Here is an 18,894-nt window from a genome sequence, read left to right as displayed (position 1 = left end):
TGACTATAATATAGTAAGTATAAACACTTTAGACAATAAGAATGCTCTAGTCATAACGGGAGAATAAAGACTTTAATTCTACAAGTTATGGTATCCCCTAATTCAACTTCATTCAATGCAAGCTCTCTATTCCTTATTGCATGAACTAGTTATGCACTGTGGTGCTAAGTTATTTATAAGACAAATCTTTGTTTGCAGTTATTTCCCATTATTACATCAGAGATGTGTTCCTTCCCTTTTCACCAAAACAACAGCAATGAGAGATTCCCCCAGAGAAGCTGAAACCTCTCTCCTACTCCCCTCCAGCCACACTGGCTCCCTAATTAGAACACCAGTCAGAGCCTAGTCAAAATCCCAAACCTAATCATTCCTTTTGCATTCAATATTTCTTAACTCTGGAAGAGCCCCCCCCACCCCGCCACCGTTTTGTTTTGTTTTGTTTTGTTTGAATTTTATTTACTTTTTAAAACAGCAGGTTCTTATTCGTTATCCATTTTATACATATTAGTGTATATATGTCAATCCCAATCTCCCAATTCATCACACCACCACCACCACCCGCCCCCGCCACTTTCCCCCCTTGGTGTCCGTACGTTTTTTATCCACATCGTGTCTCAATTTCTGCCCTGCAAACCAGTTCATCTGTACCATTTTTCTAGGTTCCATATATATGCTTTAATATACGATATTTGTTTTCCTCTTTCTGACTTACTTCACTCTGTATGACAGTCTCTAGATCTATCCACGTTTCTACAAATGACTCAATTTCGTTCCTTTTTATGGCTGAGTAGTATTCCATTGTATATATGTACCACATCTTCTTTATCCATTTGTCTGTCAATGGGCATTTAGGTTGCTTCCATGTCCTGGCTATTGTAAATAGTGCTGCAGTGAACATTGGGGTGCATGTGTCTTTTTGAATTATGGTTTTCTCTGGGTATATGCCCAGTAGTGGGATTGCTGGGTCATATGGTAATTCTATTTTTAGTTTTTTAAGGAACCTTCATACTGTTCTCCATAGTGGCTGTATCAATTAACATTCCCACCAACAGTGCAAGAGGGTTCCCTTTTCTCCACACCCTCTCCAGCATTTGTTGTTTGTAGATTTTCTGATGATGCCCATTCTAACTGGTGTGAGGTGATACCTCATTGTAGTTTCGATTTGCAGTTCTCTAATAATTAGTGATGTTGAGCAGCTTTTCATGTGCTTCTTGGCCATTCATATGTCTTCTTTGGAGAAATGTCTGTTTAGGTCTTCTGCCCATTTTTGGATGGGGTTGTTTGTTTTTTTAATATTGAGCTGCATGAACTGTTTATATATTTTGGAGATTAATCCTTTGTCCATTGATTCGTTTGCAAATATTTTCTCCCATTCTGAGGGTTGTCTTTTCGTCTTTGTAGTTTCCTTTGCTTTGTAAAGGCCTTTAAGTTTCATTAGGTCCCATTTGTTTACTTTTGTTATTTCCATTACTCTAGGAGGTGGATCAAAAAAGATCTTGCTGTGATTTATGTCAAAGAGTGTTCTTTCTATGTTTTCCTCTAAGAGTTTTATAGTGCCCGGTCTTACATTTAGGTCTCTAATCCATTTTGAGTTTATTTTTGTGTATGGTGTTAGGGAGTGTTCTAATTTCATTCTTTTACATGTAGCTGTCCAGTTTTCCCAGCACCACTTATTGAAGAGACTGTCTTTTCTCCATTGTATATCCTTGCCTCCTTTGTCATAGATTAGTTGACCATAGGTGGGTGGGTTTATCTCTGGGCTTTCTATCCTGTTCCATTGATCTATATTTCTGTTTTTGTGCCACTACCATATTTTCTTGATTACTGTAGCTTTGTAGTATAGTCTGAAGTCAGGGAGTCTGTTTCCTCCAGCTCTGGTTTTTCCCTCAAGACTGCTTTGGCTATTCAGGGTCTTTTGTGTCTCCATACAAATTTTAAGATTTTTTGTTCTAGTTCTGTAAAAAATGTCATTGGTAATTTGATAGGGATTGCATTGAATCTGTAGATTGCTTTGAGTAGTATAGTCATTTTCACAATATTGATTCTTCCAATCCAAGAACATGGTATATCTCTCCCTCTGTTTGTATCATCTTTAATTTCTTTCATCATTGTCTTATAGTTTTCTGCATACAGGTCTTTTGTCTCCCTAGGTAGGTTTTTTTTGTTGTTGTTGTTTTTTAAATAGATTTATTTATTTATTTATTTTTGGCTGCGTTGGGTCTTCGTTGCTGCCCGTGCGCTTTCTCTAGTTGCAGCGAGCGGGGGCTGCTCTTCGTTGCAGTGCACGGGCTTCTCATTGCGGTGGCCTCTCTTGTTGCAGAGCATGGGCACGGGCTTTAGTAGTTGTGGCACGTGGGCTCAGTAGTTGTGGCTCATGGGCTCTACAGCGCAGGCTAAGCAGTTGTGGCACACGGGCCTAGTTGCTCCGCAGCATGTGGGATCCTCCCGGACCAGGGCTCCTGCATTGGCAGGCGGATTCTTAACCACCGCGCCACCAGGGAAGCCCCCTAGGTAGGTTTATTCCTAGTTATTTTATTCTTTTTGTGCAGTGGTAGATGGGAGTGTTTCCTTAATTTCTCTTTCAGATTTTTCATCATTAGTGTATATGAATGCAAGAGATTTCTGTGCATTTATTTTGTATCCTGCTACTATACCAAATTCATTGATTAGCTCTAGTTTACCAAGTCCATTAAAGTGTGCCCTATATCCTGGGATTTACCTCTGCTAGTTCATAGGAGGGAGAGTTGAGTTTAGGCTACAGTGATCAGACTGTAAGTTGAACTGGATCCACCAGCACCCTCGTTGGTGTGATTTAAATGTCAGGTTAGCAGCTTAATCTGGTGGCAGCATGCAGGATCAAATGAGAGGGCCACAGGGTCTGTCAAAGAGTGGGGTAAGTATGGAGGATTGGGAGCTGTCTCAGATCCAGTGATTTTGAATAAGCTACACTTGTTCAGGGGGCAGCGGGAGATATAGGACCCAAGTCAGGAGAAGGATCAGGGACAAACTGATGAATCTGGAAGTCACTTTTCTTGTCCCTACATGGTCAAGCCATGACTGTCATGGCACTATGGAAAAATTATTTCAGGTCTCAGTACAATGAGCGTCTTTTACTTTGATATGTCATCTTTCCATAAATTATTGTTTTTTATGTGCGCAGAGAGCATGTGCTAGGGGTCATTAACTTACTGAGCTCACTGGGCAGGATGTGGGTCTCATGCCACCAGGGTTTTATTTTTGGGGGGCATGTCTCATGCTTCTGTTGCATGGTTTGTTGCTAAGCAGGCCTGCTTGGTTTTGTGGTTAAGCAAACCTGTTTTCTTGAGTGATCATTAACTTACAGGGGTCTCCCATACTTTTTTCTTTACTTGCAATCCCCTAGTGGGATTAACTATTTAATTACCTAATTTGTCCCTTAACTCTGTCCCTATCACAATCGTATATGTATATAGTATGAGAGTTTAAAAAAATGTGCCAAAAAACAGTACAAAGCTGCTAAGTGTTTGAGTTACAAAACTAAGGAACGAGAGCATGGCAATGAGCCTCAGCTTCCACATCTGTAAAACAGGGTTTTTGTGAGGATGGGCGAGATCATGTAAAGTACCTTAATGGGTGCTCAATAAATTCTTCCAATCATTATTATTGTCACTGTAACTAGCCAGAATACAGAAGTTAAAAACATATCCCTCCCCAACTTCCCTGGTGGTCCAGTGGTTAAGCCTTAGTGCTTCCAATGCAAGGGTCATGGGTTCGATCCCTGGTCGGGGAGGTTCCACATAGCGATCGGGGTGCGCCCTGCCCCCTGCAAAAAAAAAAAAAAAAAAATATATATATATATATATATATATGCCTCCCACCCTGCTAAGAATTAAATAAATGAATTCATTCAGAAAAGATAAAAGTGAAAGAAAGCCAAGGGAGTAGGGGGAGGGTAAACCGAGTCCTGGACAGGTAAGGTGCTCTCTCCGTCAGAGCTCAAGCTGGCTGCACGGATCTGACTGTATTTTCACAAAAGTTAAAAGACCCCGGCGGGCAGGAGGGGGCGGGGGCGTTCTCATGCTTCGCCTCTTCCTGCGGCGCACGCGGATGACGCAAGTGGGCGCGCCAGGATTCCAGGAGCTCAGGGACTGCGAGAACGGCTGCCACGTGCGTATGGTTACCGCGCGCAAACCCGGATACCCCTATATGTTTCACCCCGTAGCCACCCACCCAAAGCCTGATCCAAGCCGGTGCAGGATCCCCACCAGGCCGAGCTGCGCCCAGCGGGCGCCTGGGTGCCCGCGTTAGTGCAGGTGTCCTTTCGCGTTTGTTGGACGCCTGGCAGGGGAGACCCCACGTAAACTCATCCCCTGTATGACCATTCATTCAACCAAGAAAAAATCCGTTGACAGCCTGTTTTATGTCAAGTACCATGCTGGTCTTTGGGGAGACAGCCCTGATGTAGACAATCCTGTCTTTGTGCTCTTGGAGATATTGTTTCACTGGGAATGATAGACGAAAATCAACTGGTATAATAAACAAAATGATTTCGGGTTGTGATAATTCCTGTGAAGGAATTATGGTATGGAGGACAACTGAGGCGCCTAACTTTAAAAAGGGTCATAAGGGGAATTCCCTGGCAGTCTAGTGGTTAGGACTCAGCGCTCTCACTACCGAGGGCCGGGTTCAATCCCTGGTCCGGGAACTAGGATCCCACAAGCCACGAAGTGCGGCAAAAGGAAAAAAATAAAATAAAATAAAGGGGTCATAAGCATTGGGTGGGGGCGCTGAGAATGGGAGGAATCACGATCTGGCAGGAACATTGGTTGCTGAAATGAGACCTGGCCTGGAACTTGTCAGTCTACAAGTTTGAGATTTTTTGGTTTTTAAGCCCCAGATATTGTTCTAAGACTTGGTAATCCGATGGAGGTAAAATAGCTACAGTTCGTGCCCTCATCGAGATTTTGCTCTAGTGGGGAAGGCAGAGCTAAAAATAAAATGTCAGATAGTGATAAATACCATATAGGAGATTAATATAAGACCGTCTCATAATGGCTACTTCAGAGCAGTTGGTCAAGGAACGCCTTTTCAAGGAGGTGAATTTTACCTGAAATTTAAATAACAAGAAAGCTAGCCATGCAAATAGCAGGGTGAGAAAAATGCCTTTCGGAACTGAGCTTGGCAAGTTAGAAAACAGTAATAGAAAAGAAGCCAGTGTGATTGGTGCACTGTAGGCGAGAAGGAGAGTGGTGTGAGATAGGGTTGGAGAGGTAGGCAATGGCCAGACAACATAAAGCAGGGTACTGAGTTGGAATGTTATACCATGTGTGATGAGAAGCCATGATCTCATTTATGCTAACTTGTGGCGAGTGGATTGTGGTTGGGGCAGCGGTAGGATCAGGGGTCCTGGTCAGGAGGGCTACTGGTGCATTAGTCCAAGTGAGTCCTGGTACTGACTTGAACTGGAGTGACGGTAGCAAAGAGGAAAGGACGTGGACAGATTTGGGATATGTTTGGAAATGGATTCGCTGGCAGATTGGGTATAGAGAGGGCTCAGGGAAAGAAAAATTAAGATCGACTCCTGTGTTTTTGACTTGAGCAACAGATTGGATGATGGTGGTGTTAACCGAGATGGGGAAAATGGGGGGAAACCACAGGTCTGGAGAAACGATAAATCAAAATTTCTGTTTTGGCCAGAACAGGCTATCTGTGTTTATAAGACATCTATATGGGAGTGTCACCTAAGCATTTGAATGTACTAGTTTGGAGTTTCAGGGAGAGTCAGAGTTGGATAAAGTTATGAAATGTTGGCAGATAGTAACTCGAATCATGTGAAATGGCCATTTTGAGTCAAAAATGGTTGAATGCTGGCAGTTTCATTGGCTCAGTCTCATAGATTGTATTTAAAGCCACAGGTCCGGATGAAGTCTCTTAGGAAGAACATTTAGAGGGAAGAGAAGAAAGGGCACAGTCTTGGGCACCCACCATTTAGAGGTGGAGCAGAAGAGTCGGAGCCAGCACAGGTGACCGAGAAGGAGCAACCAGAAGGGAGAGGAATATCAGGAGAGTGGTGTCGAGAAGCCAAGAGAGGAGGGTGTTTCAGGAAGTAGAGAATGAATAAGTCAAATGCTGCTGAGAGGTCGAATAAGGTAAGAAGTTAAGTGACCTCTAGATTGGCAACGTTGCAGTCTTTGGTGACCTTGACAGAATAGTCAAAGTCAGCCTTGAGTAAGTTAGATTTGAGATGCCTATGAGTTGTCCAAGTGAAGAAGCGAGGCAACGAGCTTCCTTTCCTCCCACTTCCTTGGGAAGAGGGCGTGTACACCTGGGAGACGTGTGTGTGTGTGTGTGTGTGTGTGTGTGTGTGTGTGTGTGTGTGTGAGTGAGAGAGAGAGAGAGAGAGAGAGAGAGAGAGAGGGCAGGGTTGGGGGGGAGAGAAGGAGAGGGAGGGAGGGAGGGAGAGAGAGAGAGAGAGATCAGAGCTGAATGAATGGTGCAGATCAGAAGCCCTCAGCTCTGCTAGGAGGGAGGTGGCCCTGAGCACTGGCGCAGTGATGAAGGCCTCCCAGAGTTGGTGAGACCTGTACTCACTTTGACAAATGGGAAAGCTTTGGACAGGATAGGGATAGGCATAGGCATTCTAGGATGGGGCAAAGGAATGGCGAGGAGGCTAGGCAGGGTTTAGTGAGTAAAGCCAGGGTCCTATCGAGAAGCAGTGGGATCAGAAGTTGAAAAGTAGTTGGGGAATAGATGTGGAGAGCCTTTGACTGTCAGGCTAAAGGCTTTGGATTTACCTTGAGCAGGGAGATAATATTTTGAAACAGTGAAGTAGAGGAACTATCATTTGACTTCACTGGCCAGCCCCATCCAGCTCATCCTTCAGGTTCACGCTTAGATGCCATTTCCCTTAGGAAGGCTTTCCCACTCCTAAAGTGCTAGGTTGGTACCCACAGTCCTGTGGCCCTGACCACACTGGACGGGAAATGTCTGGATACATTTATGCCTCAGTGCCCCCACTGCTTTCCCCCACCACATCCCTAATGCTTCCACAGCCTCAGCTGTCCTTGAAACTTGAAATCAGTTCAACAGATAGGCTCTAGTGAATGTTATTTTTTCTAACTCATCTCGCCAGCAAAGGACACCTACAGAGATGTCCTCAGTCCTTCACTTCTATGTCCGTCCCTCTGGCCACGAGAGGGCAGCCTCTGAATATACTCAAAGGAAGCTGCAAGGGGAACTGCCAGAGCTGCAGGGTGTCAAGACCGAGCTGTGCTACAATGTGAACTGGACAGGTTGGGCCACTTACTGGATTCTTCGGGAGAGGTGCCAAGTGCCAGGGGCAGTGTCTCAAGGTGTCCTTGCCCTGTCTCCCTGCAGGTGAGTCCTCCCCGAGCGCCGAGGAGATGAAGAAGCTGACGTGGCTGTTTGGCTGCCCCTTGTTACTGGACGATGTCGCTCAGGAGTCCTGGCTCCTTCCCGGCCCCACTGACCTGCTGCTGGAGGTCGGGCCCAGGCACGTGTCTCAGCCTCGGGTAGCTCGTTCCACGGTCCAGAGCCTGTCAGCCTTTCCAGACACACTGCCACCCCTTCCACTTTCATTCCTCTTCCTCCTCTTGCGGTCCTTGGGAGACTAGTTTTCCCTTCATCCTACTCCCCGCCTAGAAAGCTGGGCACATGCTTTCCCCATGTGGGAAGATACCTTTGAAGACTGAGCCAGCTGCCAGGCATGTTCTGGAAATATGACACGTTGTATCCTGAGAAGTTGAAATTGAAGCATTTTGTTGCTACAGAACAGTTACGGTTTGATTTGAATGACCTTTGAAAGCAGGTTTCTTGGTGCCCAGGTCTGAGGCTGGAGGCCAGCGGTGTGGGCAGGTGCGGGGGGGTGGTAAGTAGAGGTGGGAGATTGCCTGGACAGCAGTGGGCAGGATCCACCTTCTCAGCTGGGGCTCTAACCATCTGGTCCTAACCAATCCACAGGCTGAACTTCTCCACGCCAACATCCAGCAACATCGTGTCAGTGTGCCAGGCTGCGGGGCTGGGGGCCGTGGACCGCGTGGAGCCGACCCGGCGCTACCTGCTCTCGGTGAGCTCGTAGGCAGTCAGGTGGGCATCAGGAGGAGGAAGCGGAAGAGATTTTGGGTCCTAAACTCTAAGGAAACGCTGAGAAGCAGGGAGAGGAGTTCCTGCTTTGACGCCTGCCCTGTTTGCAGGTTGTTCACTGCCTGAGGCCACCTGGTCAAGGAGTGAATAGGACAGAAACCCAGCCTGTGCTCCCTTACTAATCTGTGCGTGCTGACAGGGACTCATGCCTGGAAGGAGCGTCTTTTTCTAATCTGAACAAAGGTGCCAGAGAGGCTAGCAGTGGGCTGGTCCTGTGTGGCTTGGAGGACGAGGGTGGACCATCTTGTCCATTCTTCAACCCTGCACCCCTCGCCTTCTGTGTGTGTCTCCACCCCTAGTTTGCCCACCCGCCTTCGGCTGAGCTAGAGGCCGTCGCCCTGGCTACCCTGCATGACCGGATGACGGAGCAGCACTTCCCCTGTCCCATCCAGAGCTTCTCCCTGGGGTGCACCCCAGCACCCCTTGGCGGCCCAATTGACATACTGGCCGAGGGCCGGTCTGCCCTGGAGAAAGCCAACCAGGAGCTAGGTGCGCAGGGGTCCCTGGAGGAAGGCCCAGGCCAGGCTAGTAGGGGTGCTCAGTCCCACAGTCAGCTCTTCTGGTGGTTGTCTCCTAGGTCTGGCCCTAGACTCCTGGGACCTGGATTTCTACACCAAGCGCTTCCAGGAGCTGCAGCGGAACCCCAGCACTGTGGAGGCCTTCGACTTGGCTCAGTCCAATAGGTGGGGAGGAATGGGGACATTCTGATGTCTGAGCCCATGGAGGTTGGAAGGGAAGACCGCAGGGACTCTGCATGGCTCTCTCTTGGCCTAGGGGCCTCCCTGAGTCTGTCTGAGTACCTGGGTTCCCCATCCATCCCGTAGTCTGCATTCACATCTTGGTTTTATCTTCACGCTGGATCTGGACCATCCACAATGACAGACTGTTGGAAGCTTGTGACTTCTGGAATCTGTTTTGACCTGTGGCCGTAACTCTGCCGTTTATGCTGATGAGAAGACATGGCAAGGCCTGAGAAATGACCCATGTTTCCACCCTGCCTTTCCCTCCCCACGCCACCCCCTGCAGTGAGCACAGCCGACACTGGTTCTTCAAGGGCCGACTCCACGTGGACGGGCAGGAGCTGGCACACTCGCTGTTTGAGTCCATCATGAGCACCCAGGCCTCCTCGCACCCCAACAACGTCCTCAAGTTCTGTGACAACAGCAGGTGGGCTGTGCCCTCAGCTGGGGTGACCTCAGACCCAGGGAATGGGAGGCCCCAGGCTCGGGTGGGGTAAGTGCAGATGCCAGGAAGGAAGTGAGACTCAGAACGATGTGTCCACAGTGCAATCCAGGGGAAGGAAGTCCAATTCCTGCGTCCCGAGGACCCCTCACGGCCAAGCTGCTTCCGGCAACGTCAGGGGCTGAGACATGTCGTCTTCACGGCAGAGACCCACAACTTCCCCACGGGTGAGATGAGTCCCCAGGAGGGATAGGCAGGGTCAGAGTATAGGGTAGGGCAAAGGCCCCAGGCCCACCTGGGGACCAGCAGGTTGGCTGCATGTCCTTATTTTCAGTGGGGTGGTCAGAGGTGGAGTTTGCCTTTTCAGTACCCATACCCTCCCTCTCTCTGCACAGGAGTAGCCCCCTTCAGCGGTGCGACCACTGGCACAGGGGGCCGGATCCGAGATGTCCAGTGCACAGGCCGCGGGGCCCACGTGGTGGCTGGCACTGCTGGCTATTGCTTTGGAAACCTGCACATCCCAGGTCCCGTCTCTTTCCTCTCTACCCATCTCCCCTTCCAGACCCCTTGTCCTGGCAGGCACTGGACACTTATCTCTCAGGTCAAAGGGTCATCATGGGTACCTTTGCTTGGGAGGGAGGGCTCTAGAATAGCTGGCCTTTCGCCAACCATGGTTGTGAGGACAGTAGGCCAAGGAAGACCCAGATCTGGCTTTGCAGAACCACAATTTTCTTTATAAACCAGTATCTACTTAGCCAAAAACAATTGTGGTACTGGGTTGGACTTACGGCCCTCAACTGCCCCCCAAAATCCAATTGTTTTGTTTTGTTTTGTTTTGATGTGGACTATTTTTAAAGTCTCTGTTGAATTTGTTTATTGCTTCTGCTTTTATGCTTTGGTTTTCTGACTGCGAGGCACGCGGGATCCTAGCTCCCTGACCAGGGATCGAACCCACACCCTCCGTCCCCCACCCCCACCCCCCGAACTGGAAGGGGAAGCCTTAACCACTGGACAGCCAGGGAAGTCCCAAAGTCCAGTTTCTTGGAAAGTGTTAAGAACTCTGGTCCCAAGAGTCAGACTCTTCCTGAAGGGCCGTGACTCCTCCATCTTCCGTCTTCACAGTCCACCCATCTTTCTCCTTCCTGCCCAGGTTACAGTATGCCCTGGGAGGATCCAAGCTTCCAGTATCCTGGGAACTTTGCCCGACCCCTGGAGATTGCCATCGAGGCCAGTAATGGGGCTTCTGACTACGGCAACAAGTTTGGAGAACCAGTTCTGGCTGGTGAGGCTTGCGGGGGCGTGGGGGATAACAGTCCCAGAGGCGGGGTGGGGTGAGGTGTGTGACCCAGCGAGCGCTGAGGAGCCTGGCCGACTAGACCCTGTCCCCTGTCCCTGTGCCGTCCACGCTCCAGGCTTTGCCCGTTCCTTGGGCCTCCAGCTCCCAGATGGCCAGCGGCGCGAGTGGATCAAGCCCATCATGTTTAGTGGAGGCATTGGGTGCATGGAAGCTGAGCATGTGAGCAAGGAGCCCCCAGAGCCAGGTAAGAGCCCGCCACCTGTCTACCAGGTCCAGCCAGCTTTCTCCCCAGCACGTGGCAGCCGCAGGAGTGGAATTTACAGGAACTTCAGTGGTTTGTTTTTTATCTCCCAGCTCATGTCTCCTCTCCCCAGTACAGGCTTTCAAGGCAGGGCAGGGCTTTATGCCAGTGGGGCAGGCTCAGTCTGTGTGGCCTGTTTCTTCCCGGGTTGACTTCTGCATGGCAGAGGCCCACCCTGCTAAGTCAAGGCAGCCAGTGTTTATTCAGGGCCTGTTTTTATGTGCAAGCTCAGTTCAATCGGTCGACATTTACTGAGCGCCCATCGGGTGCCGGGCACCATGCTAGGACCTGTGGTGGAATCAAGATAAAGGCCAGGTACCATTTATTGAATGGGTGACCTGTCACATGGCTCAGAATTTAAAATGCAAAGAAAGGTTATACAGTGGAAACTCTCCTTCCCCTGACCTTCAGCCACCCAGTTTCCCTCCCTAGAGATAACCAATGTTAATTGGTTACTTTTGTACCCTACCAGAGGTTTTTCCTGCATACATAAACAGACCCATGTGTATATTTGCCCCCCCTTGTTTAAACAAATAGCATGTGTGCACACCTTTTTTTTCTTTTTGGCCTCGCTGTGCAGCTTATGGGATTTTAGTTCCCTGACCAGGGATCGAACCCAGGGCCCCAGCAGTGAGAGCGCTGAGTCCTAACCACTGGACCGCCAGGGAATTCCCCACCCATTTTTTTAATAACCATTTTATTAAGATGTAATTCATATAACATAAAGTTTACCCTTGTAAAGTGTACAAGTCAGTGGTTTTAGTATATTCACAAAGTTGTGCATCAATCACCACTAATTCCAGAACATTTTCATCATCCCAGAAAGAAACCCTGCACCCATGAGCAGTCACTCCCCATGCCCCCTTCCTCGGCCTCTGGAAACCAATAATCTACTTTCTGTCTCGATGAATTTCCCTGTTATAAATGTTGTGTTTGGCTTCTTTCACTTTGCGTGATGTCTTAAATGTTCATCCACGTTATAGTATGTATCAGTACTTCGTTCCTTTTTATGGCTGAATAATATTCCATCGTGTTGCTATATCATTTTGTCTCTCCATTAATCGGCTGGTAGACATTTGGGTTGTTTCTGCTTTTCGGCTATTATGAACCATGCTGCTATAAACATTTTTTAAATTTATTTATTTATTTATTTTTGCCCGCACTGGGTCTTCGTTGCTGCGCACGGGCTTTCTCTAGTTGTGGCGAGCGGGGGCTACTCTTCGTTGTGGTGCGTGGGCTTCTCATCGCAGTGGCTTCTCTTGTTGCGGAGCACGGGCTCTAAGCGCATGGGCTTCAGTAGTTGTGGCTTGCTGGCTCTAGAGCCCAGGCTCAGTAGTTGTGGTGCACGGGCTTGGTTGCTCCGAGGCATGTGGGATCTTCCCGGACCAGGGCTCCTGCATTGGCAGGCGGATTCTTAACCACTGAGCCACCAGGGAAGCCCTGCTATAAACATTTGTGTACAAGTTTTCCTATGTACTTATGTTCTGAATTCTTTTGGGTAGGTAACTAGGAGTGGACTTGCTAGGTCACTTGATAACTGTACTTAGTCTTTGAAGCAGCTGCACCATTTTACATTCCCCTCAGCAGTGTGTGAAGGTTCCGATTTCTCCAGATCCTTGCCAACTCTTATCTGTCTCTCTGATTATAGCCATCATAGTGGATGTGAAGTAGTATCTTATGGTGGTTTGGGTTTGCATTTCCCTAATGACTCAGGATGTTAAGCATCTTTTCCTGTTTCTTGGCTATCTGTATACCTTCCTTGGAGAAATATCTATTCATGTCCTTGGCCAATTTTAAGTTGGTTTTTCTTTTTTTTTTTTGGAGTTTAAGTTAGAGTTCTTTGCATATTCTGGGTACTAGCCCCTTACCTGATAGGTAAATGATTTGCAAATATTTTCTTCCATTCTGTGAGTTGTCTTTTTACTTTCTTCATGGTGTCCCCTGAAGCACAAATGTTTTTGATTTTGGTAAAGTATAATTTATCTGTATATTTTTTCTTTGTGGCTTCTGGCTTATAGTGTCACGACTAAGAAACCACTGCCTAAGCCAAGGTCACCAAGAGTGACTCATATATTCTCTGGTAATACTTTTATAGCTTTTAGCTTTCACGTTTAGGTCTCTGATACATTTTGAATTTTTTGTATATGGTATGAAGTAGGGATCCAACTTCCTTCTTTCACATGTGGATATCCAGTTGTTCTAACAAAATCCTTTTTGAAAAAAACTGTTCTTACCCCCATTGAATTGTCTTGGGACTCTTGCCAAAAATCAGTTGGCTATAAATGTTTGGGCTCATTTATGGACTCACAGTTCTATTCCAATGACCTATCTATCTACCTGTCTCCTTCTGCTAGTAACACACTGTCTTGCTTACTGTAGCTTTGCAGTACGTTTAAAAGCAGAAAGTATGAGTCCTTCAATTTTGTTCTTCTTTTTCAAGATTGTTTTGGCTTTGTTCTAGGTCCCTTGAATTTCCATATAAATTTTAGGATCAGCCGGTCAGTTTCTTTGAAAAAGGTGGCTGATTGTGTTGACTCTGCAGTTCGCTTTGGGGAGTATTGCCATTGTAACAATATGAAGTCTTCTGATCTATAAGCATGAGATCTCTTTCAATTTATTTAGGCCTCCTAAGATATTTCATAATTTTCAGTGTGTAAGTCTTAAGTATTTTATTCTTGTTGATGCTGTTCTAAGTGGGTAGGCATACTTCTGCACCTTTCACTGCTGAGGGCTTGGATTCAATCTCTGGCTGGGGAACTAAGATCCTGCAAGCCGCGCGGCATAGCCAAAAAAAAAAATTCTCTGTTTCGGTGGCTTAGTTTTTCATTATATGGCTTATACCATAATTTATTTAACCAGTTCTCTGTTGTTAGCATTTAGATTATTTCTTGTCTTTGGTAATACAAATAATGCTGCAGTATTTAATTTTGTACGTAGGTGATTTGTACCTGTGCGAATAAATCTGGAGGGTAAATTCCTCAAAGTGTATTTACCCAATCAAAGAATTTTGATTGCTCTCCTCTAATACCAGCTTCCCTTTATCCTCACACTGCTTCGTTCTCACACGTCTGGTCACTTCCCGGGTGTTCTGATTCTGCCCTCCTTCCTCGCAGGCATGGATGTTGTGAAGGTTGGGGGTCCTGTCTACAGGATTGGAGTCGGGGGCGGAGCTGCTTCGTCCGTGCAGGCAAGTGCAAATAGCTCAGGTGCCAACTCCATGACATCTCTGGGCCCCATGCATGGGTGGGGTGTGAGCTCCCAGCCCCCCTGAGCTGAGATGTGCCATCTGTCCTCCCAGGTGCAGGGAGACAACGCCAGCGACCTGGACTTCGGGGCTGTGCAGCGGGGAGACCCGGAGATGGAACAGAAGATGAACCGTGTGATCCGGGCTTGCGTGGAGGCCCCCAGAGGAAACCCCATCTGCAGCCTTCATGACCAGGGTGCCGGTGGCAATGGTGAGAGGAGGGGTTGGGACGGAGGACCAGGCCTACCTGGTCTCCTGCCAGGTTCAGTTTGGGGAGAGGTATCGCGGATCTGCAACCAACCAGCTAGCTCTGGGCCCCACTCTGCACCCACTACACGTTCTGGACGGACTCAGGGTTAGTTGCTGGAGAGGGTGCAGTAGCGGTTCAAACAGGGATGCACAGAATTAGGGGCTCCTTTGGAGGCTGGGAACGGCCTTTTGTTTGCCCGGTACTGACCAGGGCCAGATGAGAGCCTCTCCCGGAAACCCTCTCACCAGGCAACGTCCTGAAGGAGCTGAGTGACCCAGCTGGAGCCGTCATTTATACCAGCCGCTTCCAGGTGGGTCTCCTCCCTGAAGTCTGATTGTCTCCCTGCCCCTGTCAGTCCCAGCTGGCCCCACCCATCTGTCCCCCACTCCCAGCAAGAACATGAGACTGGGAGCACTCGCTGACCCTTCCCTTTCGTCCTCCCCCATGGATGTGCAGCTCGGGGACCCTACCCTGAACGCCCTGGAAATCTGGGGGGCTGAGTACCAGGAGTCAAATGCACTTCTGCTGAGGCCCCCCGACCGGGACTTCCTGAGTCGTGTCAGTGCCCGGGAACGCTGCCCAGTTTGCTTTGTGGGCACCATCACGGGAGACGGGAGGGTGAGTTGGCTCAGGGAGTCGGTAACAGATGCTGTGCGTGGGCTTGCCCAGGAGGGAGGGTGTCTCAGGAAAGAGACGAGAGCATGGGCGCCGTGGGGACCAGCGTGGGGCCGGGGGGCTCAACAGGAGAAGCCAAGTGGGGTGGACAGAGCACCTCTGCCCGGCTTTCCAGAAGTGTTTATTCCCTGCTGGTGGTCACAGTCTCGTTCTCTCTGGGCGGTGTCCCTGTGGTCTACAGATAGTGCTGGTGGACGATCGGGAGTGTCCTATGGGAAGAGATGGCCAGGGGGATGCCCCCCCAACACCTCTCCCGACGCCTGTGGACCTGGATCTGGACTGGGTGCTGGGCAAGATGCCCCGGAAGGTATGTGGGGGGTGGGAGGTTTCTCCTTCTCTGGCCCAGCCCTTCAGACCATCATCTGCCCTACACGTGCTTTGTCACCTGTGTGCCCAGCACCTCCCCAGGCGCTCACACCACTGTTGCCACCTGTGTTGCAGGAGTTCTTCCTCCAGAGGAGTCTCCCCGTGCTGCGGCCCCTGGCCTTGCCCCCAGGGCTGAGCGTGCGCCAGGCCCTGGCATGGGTCCTCAGGCTGCCTGCGGTGGCCAGCAAGCGCTACCTCACCAGCAAGGTCTGCCCCGCACCCTTGCTCCGCCCTCTCAGCCCTCTGCGCCCTTCCCTCTGCTCGCCCAGCCCAGGGGATGGCTGTGGGAGCCCACCGGGCCCGAGGGGAACGTGGCAGGGGCAGGGCAGCTACCCCGATGGCCTAAGCCCCTGCTGTCCACCCTGAGCCTTGTTGTGTCCAGGGTGAGCCAGGCCTCCTTCCACCCCCTTGTCCCTGTCCCTTGGCCTCTTGCTAACTCCACCTGGTTCCGCAGGTGGACCGCTCCGTGGGCGGCCTGGTGGCACAGCAGCAGTGTGTGGGACCCCTGCAGACCCCTCTGGCAGATGTGGCGGTGGTGGCACTGAGTCACCAGGAGCTCGTAGGGGCTGCCACAGCCCTGGGAGAGCAGCCCGTCAAGAGCCTGCTAGACCCCAAGGTTGCTGCCCGACTGGCTGTGGCTGAAGCCCTCACCAACCTGGTGTTTGCTCTGGTCACCGACCTCCGGGTGAGTCCCCTGCAGCTTCTGTCCTGGAGCCCCCGGCCTCTGGGACGCAGATGCGACCACCGCCTGCTCACCCCTCTGCCCGCAGCCTCTCCACACCGCCCTCCCTCCCTAACGCGAGTCTCTGCCGCTTCCCAGGACGTGAAATGCAGCGGGAACTGGATGTGGGCGGCCAAGCTCCCGGGGGAGGGTGCGGCTCTGGCCGACGCCTGTGGGGCTGTGGCAGCCGTGATGGCGGCCCTGGGTGTGGCAGTGGATGGTGGCAAGGACTCCCTCAGCATGGCTGCCCGGGTTGGCGCTGAGACCGTGCGGGCTCCTGGTGAGCTCTGGGCGCCCGAGGGCGAGGGGCGGGTCTGTGGGTCGGGCTGCGCCTCACTCTCCACTCCTTGCTCTGCAGGGTCGCTGGTCATCTCAGCCTATGCTGTCTGTCCAGACATTACAGCCACTGTGACCCCAGACCTCAAGTGTCCCGGAGGGAGAGGTACGGGTTCTTCCCTCTCCTCGGTGCACTGTGGATTCACAGCCTGGTCCTTTGTTTGGGGTCTGCTTCGTGAGTGCTGGGCCCCCTCGTTCAGCACTGGGGCGTGGTGCCTTCTGGGGCTGGTGGTCTGGGTGCCTCACCACGTCCTGGGAACTTCAGTGAGCACGGCGGGAGGGCTTCTCCTGAGCCAGCCATCTCCCCTCACCACGCCCCTGTCTCCCCAGGCCACCTGCTCTACGTGCCTCTGAGTCCTGGGCGCCATCGGCTCGGGGGCACAGCTCTGGCCCAGTGCTTCTCCCAGCTCGGCGAGCAGCCTCCCGATCTGGACCTTCCCGAGAACTTGGTGCGAGCCTTCGGCATCACCCAGGGGCTGCTGAAAGGTGTGTGAGGCCCTGGAGGAGACGGTGCCTGTGGCTGACACGGGGCAGGCACTGGCCAGCTGAGCACGTGCTGGGGGGCGAAGAGGGGTCTGACGCCCTTCTCTCTGGTTCTCTGAGCGAGCCCACACTCTCGCCCCCGTCTTCTCCCAACTGCCCAGAAGGGGGGCGGGGCTGCCAGGTTTGGGTCCCAAGGCTGCCAAGCATTTTATTCCTTCCTCCAGACCGCCTCCTCTGCTCAGGCCACGATGTCAGTGACGGAGGTCTCATCACCTGCCTGCTAGAGATGGCCTTTGCTGGGAATTGTGGAATAGAGGTGGCCGTCCCTGCCCCTGGGGTCAATGGTGAGGAGCCTGAGGTCTAGGTTCCAGCCTGGGCTGCCTGCCCCATCCTGTGGACCGTCCCCATGTCCTATTAAAGAGTAGAGTGTCCCCAACTCCTTTTCCCCTGAGTCCCTTGCTATCTTTTCTGACCACTGAGTCAGGTGGCACCTCTGAAACCTCCTGCAGACCCTGAGGCCACATCCTTGGTCCTGCTTTCCCAGGCCTCACCCCATCCCTGACCCCTGCCTTTGTTCCTTTAGCCATAGCCCCCTGACTCCACCTCTGAGTCCCTGGCAATACCCTAGTCACCTTGACCCCTCTGTTACTCTCCCAGCGCTGCCTGTACTGTTCGCTGAGGAGCCAGGCTTGGTGCTGGAGGTGCAAGAGCCAGACCTGGCCCAAGTACTGACACGTTACCGGGAGGCTGGCCTCCACTGCCTGGAGCTGGGCCGCACGGGCAGCGCCGGGCCCCATGCCACGGTGAGGAAGTGAGGAATGGCAGGCCTGCAGAGGGAAGGTCGTGGTTTGCCTCTGCCAGCCTTGGAGGGGGCCCAACGTGGACATCTTTGCTCTCAGCCCCTGAAAGATCTGCCCCCGTCTCTAGGTCCGGGTATCAGTGAACGGGGCTGTCGTTCTGGAGGAGCCCGTTGGGCAGCTACGAGCCCTCTGGGAGGAGACCAGTTTCCAGCTGGATCGGCTGCAGGCAGAGCCCCACTGTGTGGCCCAGGAAGAAGGAGGGCTGAGGGAGCGGACGGGGCCCACCTACTGCCTGCCCCCCACCTTCCCCACAGCTTCCGTGCCTCATGAGCCTGGTGAGGAAACGTGTAGTGGCTTGGCTGCCTGGGCACTTTGGGGAGGAGCCCAAGGCTTGGATGCGGGGCCTGCCCTGGACAAGGTGTCTGGGGCGCTGGGGTGCGGAAGTAACCCTCTGGCACAAGGACACTCCTCCCCCCAGGTGGCCCCGCCCCCCGCGTTGCCATCTTTCGAGAAGAAGGCAGTAACGGAGACCGGGAGATGGCCGATGCCTTCCACTTGGCTGGGTTTGAGGTGAGCAGCTTGCCCGGCAGAGCCGGGGCTGGGCTTTGGGCCATGGGCCCTCTGACACTTGCCCTCCCCCTCCTGCCAGGTGTGGGACGTGACCATGCAGGACCTCTGCTCTGGAGCAGTCAGGCTGGACACGTTCCAAGGCATGGCCTTCGTGGGCGGCTTCAGCTACGCGGACGTCCTGGGCTCTGCCAAAGGTGGGTGTGCGGCCCTGCCCACTCGCTCCCCGCACGTTCCTGAAGAGCTGCCTTAGCCCCCTTCTACCTTGACTGAGAACTGGCCTCTCGCCTCCATAAGGCTGGCTGGGGGAGCGTGAGCGCATTCATTCTGGGCCAGCCGCCAGCAGGCCTGCAGGTAGCCTTTTTTTAAATTAATTAATTCATTCATTCATTGACTGCATTGAGTCTTCGTTGCTGCACGCGGGCTTTCTCTAGTTGAAGCGAACGGGGGCTACTCTTCATTGCATTGCGCAGGCTTCTCGTGGTGGCTTCTCTTGTTGCGGAGCACGGGCTCTAGGCACGCGGGCTTCA

At 51.5% G+C, this 18,894-nt stretch overlaps 1 protein-coding gene across 7 annotated transcripts in view; it reads left to right on the top strand.

Annotated features, from left to right (window-relative positions):
- Positions 1-4,113: 4,113 nt before the first annotated feature.
- Positions 4,114-18,894, top strand: part of PFAS (phosphoribosylformylglycinamidine synthase) — a 25,886-nt gene continuing 11,105 nt past the window's right edge. The window contains exons 1-26 of one of the 7 annotated variants that reach the window (XM_073797240.1): positions 4,114-4,146; positions 7,112-7,271; positions 7,357-7,492; positions 7,960-8,065; positions 8,442-8,631; positions 8,720-8,825; positions 9,169-9,309; positions 9,427-9,551; positions 9,720-9,848; positions 10,475-10,606; positions 10,737-10,865; positions 14,036-14,109; positions 14,221-14,377; positions 14,665-14,726; positions 14,873-15,034; positions 15,273-15,398; positions 15,533-15,664; positions 15,912-16,142; positions 16,278-16,458; positions 16,537-16,620; positions 16,845-17,000; positions 17,222-17,341; positions 17,655-17,800; positions 17,925-18,132; positions 18,276-18,367; positions 18,447-18,561. In XM_073797240.1, coding sequence (XP_073653341.1) covers positions 7,130-7,271; positions 7,357-7,492; positions 7,960-8,065; positions 8,442-8,631; positions 8,720-8,825; positions 9,169-9,309; positions 9,427-9,551; positions 9,720-9,848; positions 10,475-10,606; positions 10,737-10,865; positions 14,036-14,109; positions 14,221-14,377; positions 14,665-14,726; positions 14,873-15,034; positions 15,273-15,398; positions 15,533-15,664; positions 15,912-16,142; positions 16,278-16,458; positions 16,537-16,620; positions 16,845-17,000; positions 17,222-17,341; positions 17,655-17,800; positions 17,925-18,132; positions 18,276-18,367; positions 18,447-18,561 — 3,382 coding nt within the window. In that variant the 5' untranslated portion in view covers positions 4,114-4,146; positions 7,112-7,129. The other 6 variants (XR_012328437.1, XM_033846734.2, XM_033846733.2 and 3 more) reach the window with 6 other exon arrangements.

This window comes from Tursiops truncatus, chromosome 20 (assembly GCF_011762595.2).
Source record: "Tursiops truncatus isolate mTurTru1 chromosome 20, mTurTru1.mat.Y, whole genome shotgun sequence".
Taxonomy (NCBI): domain Eukaryota; kingdom Metazoa; phylum Chordata; class Mammalia; order Artiodactyla; family Delphinidae; genus Tursiops; species Tursiops truncatus.
The sequence above is the reverse complement of the archived record's forward strand: the minus strand, read 5'-3'. Positions and strand labels throughout refer to the sequence as shown.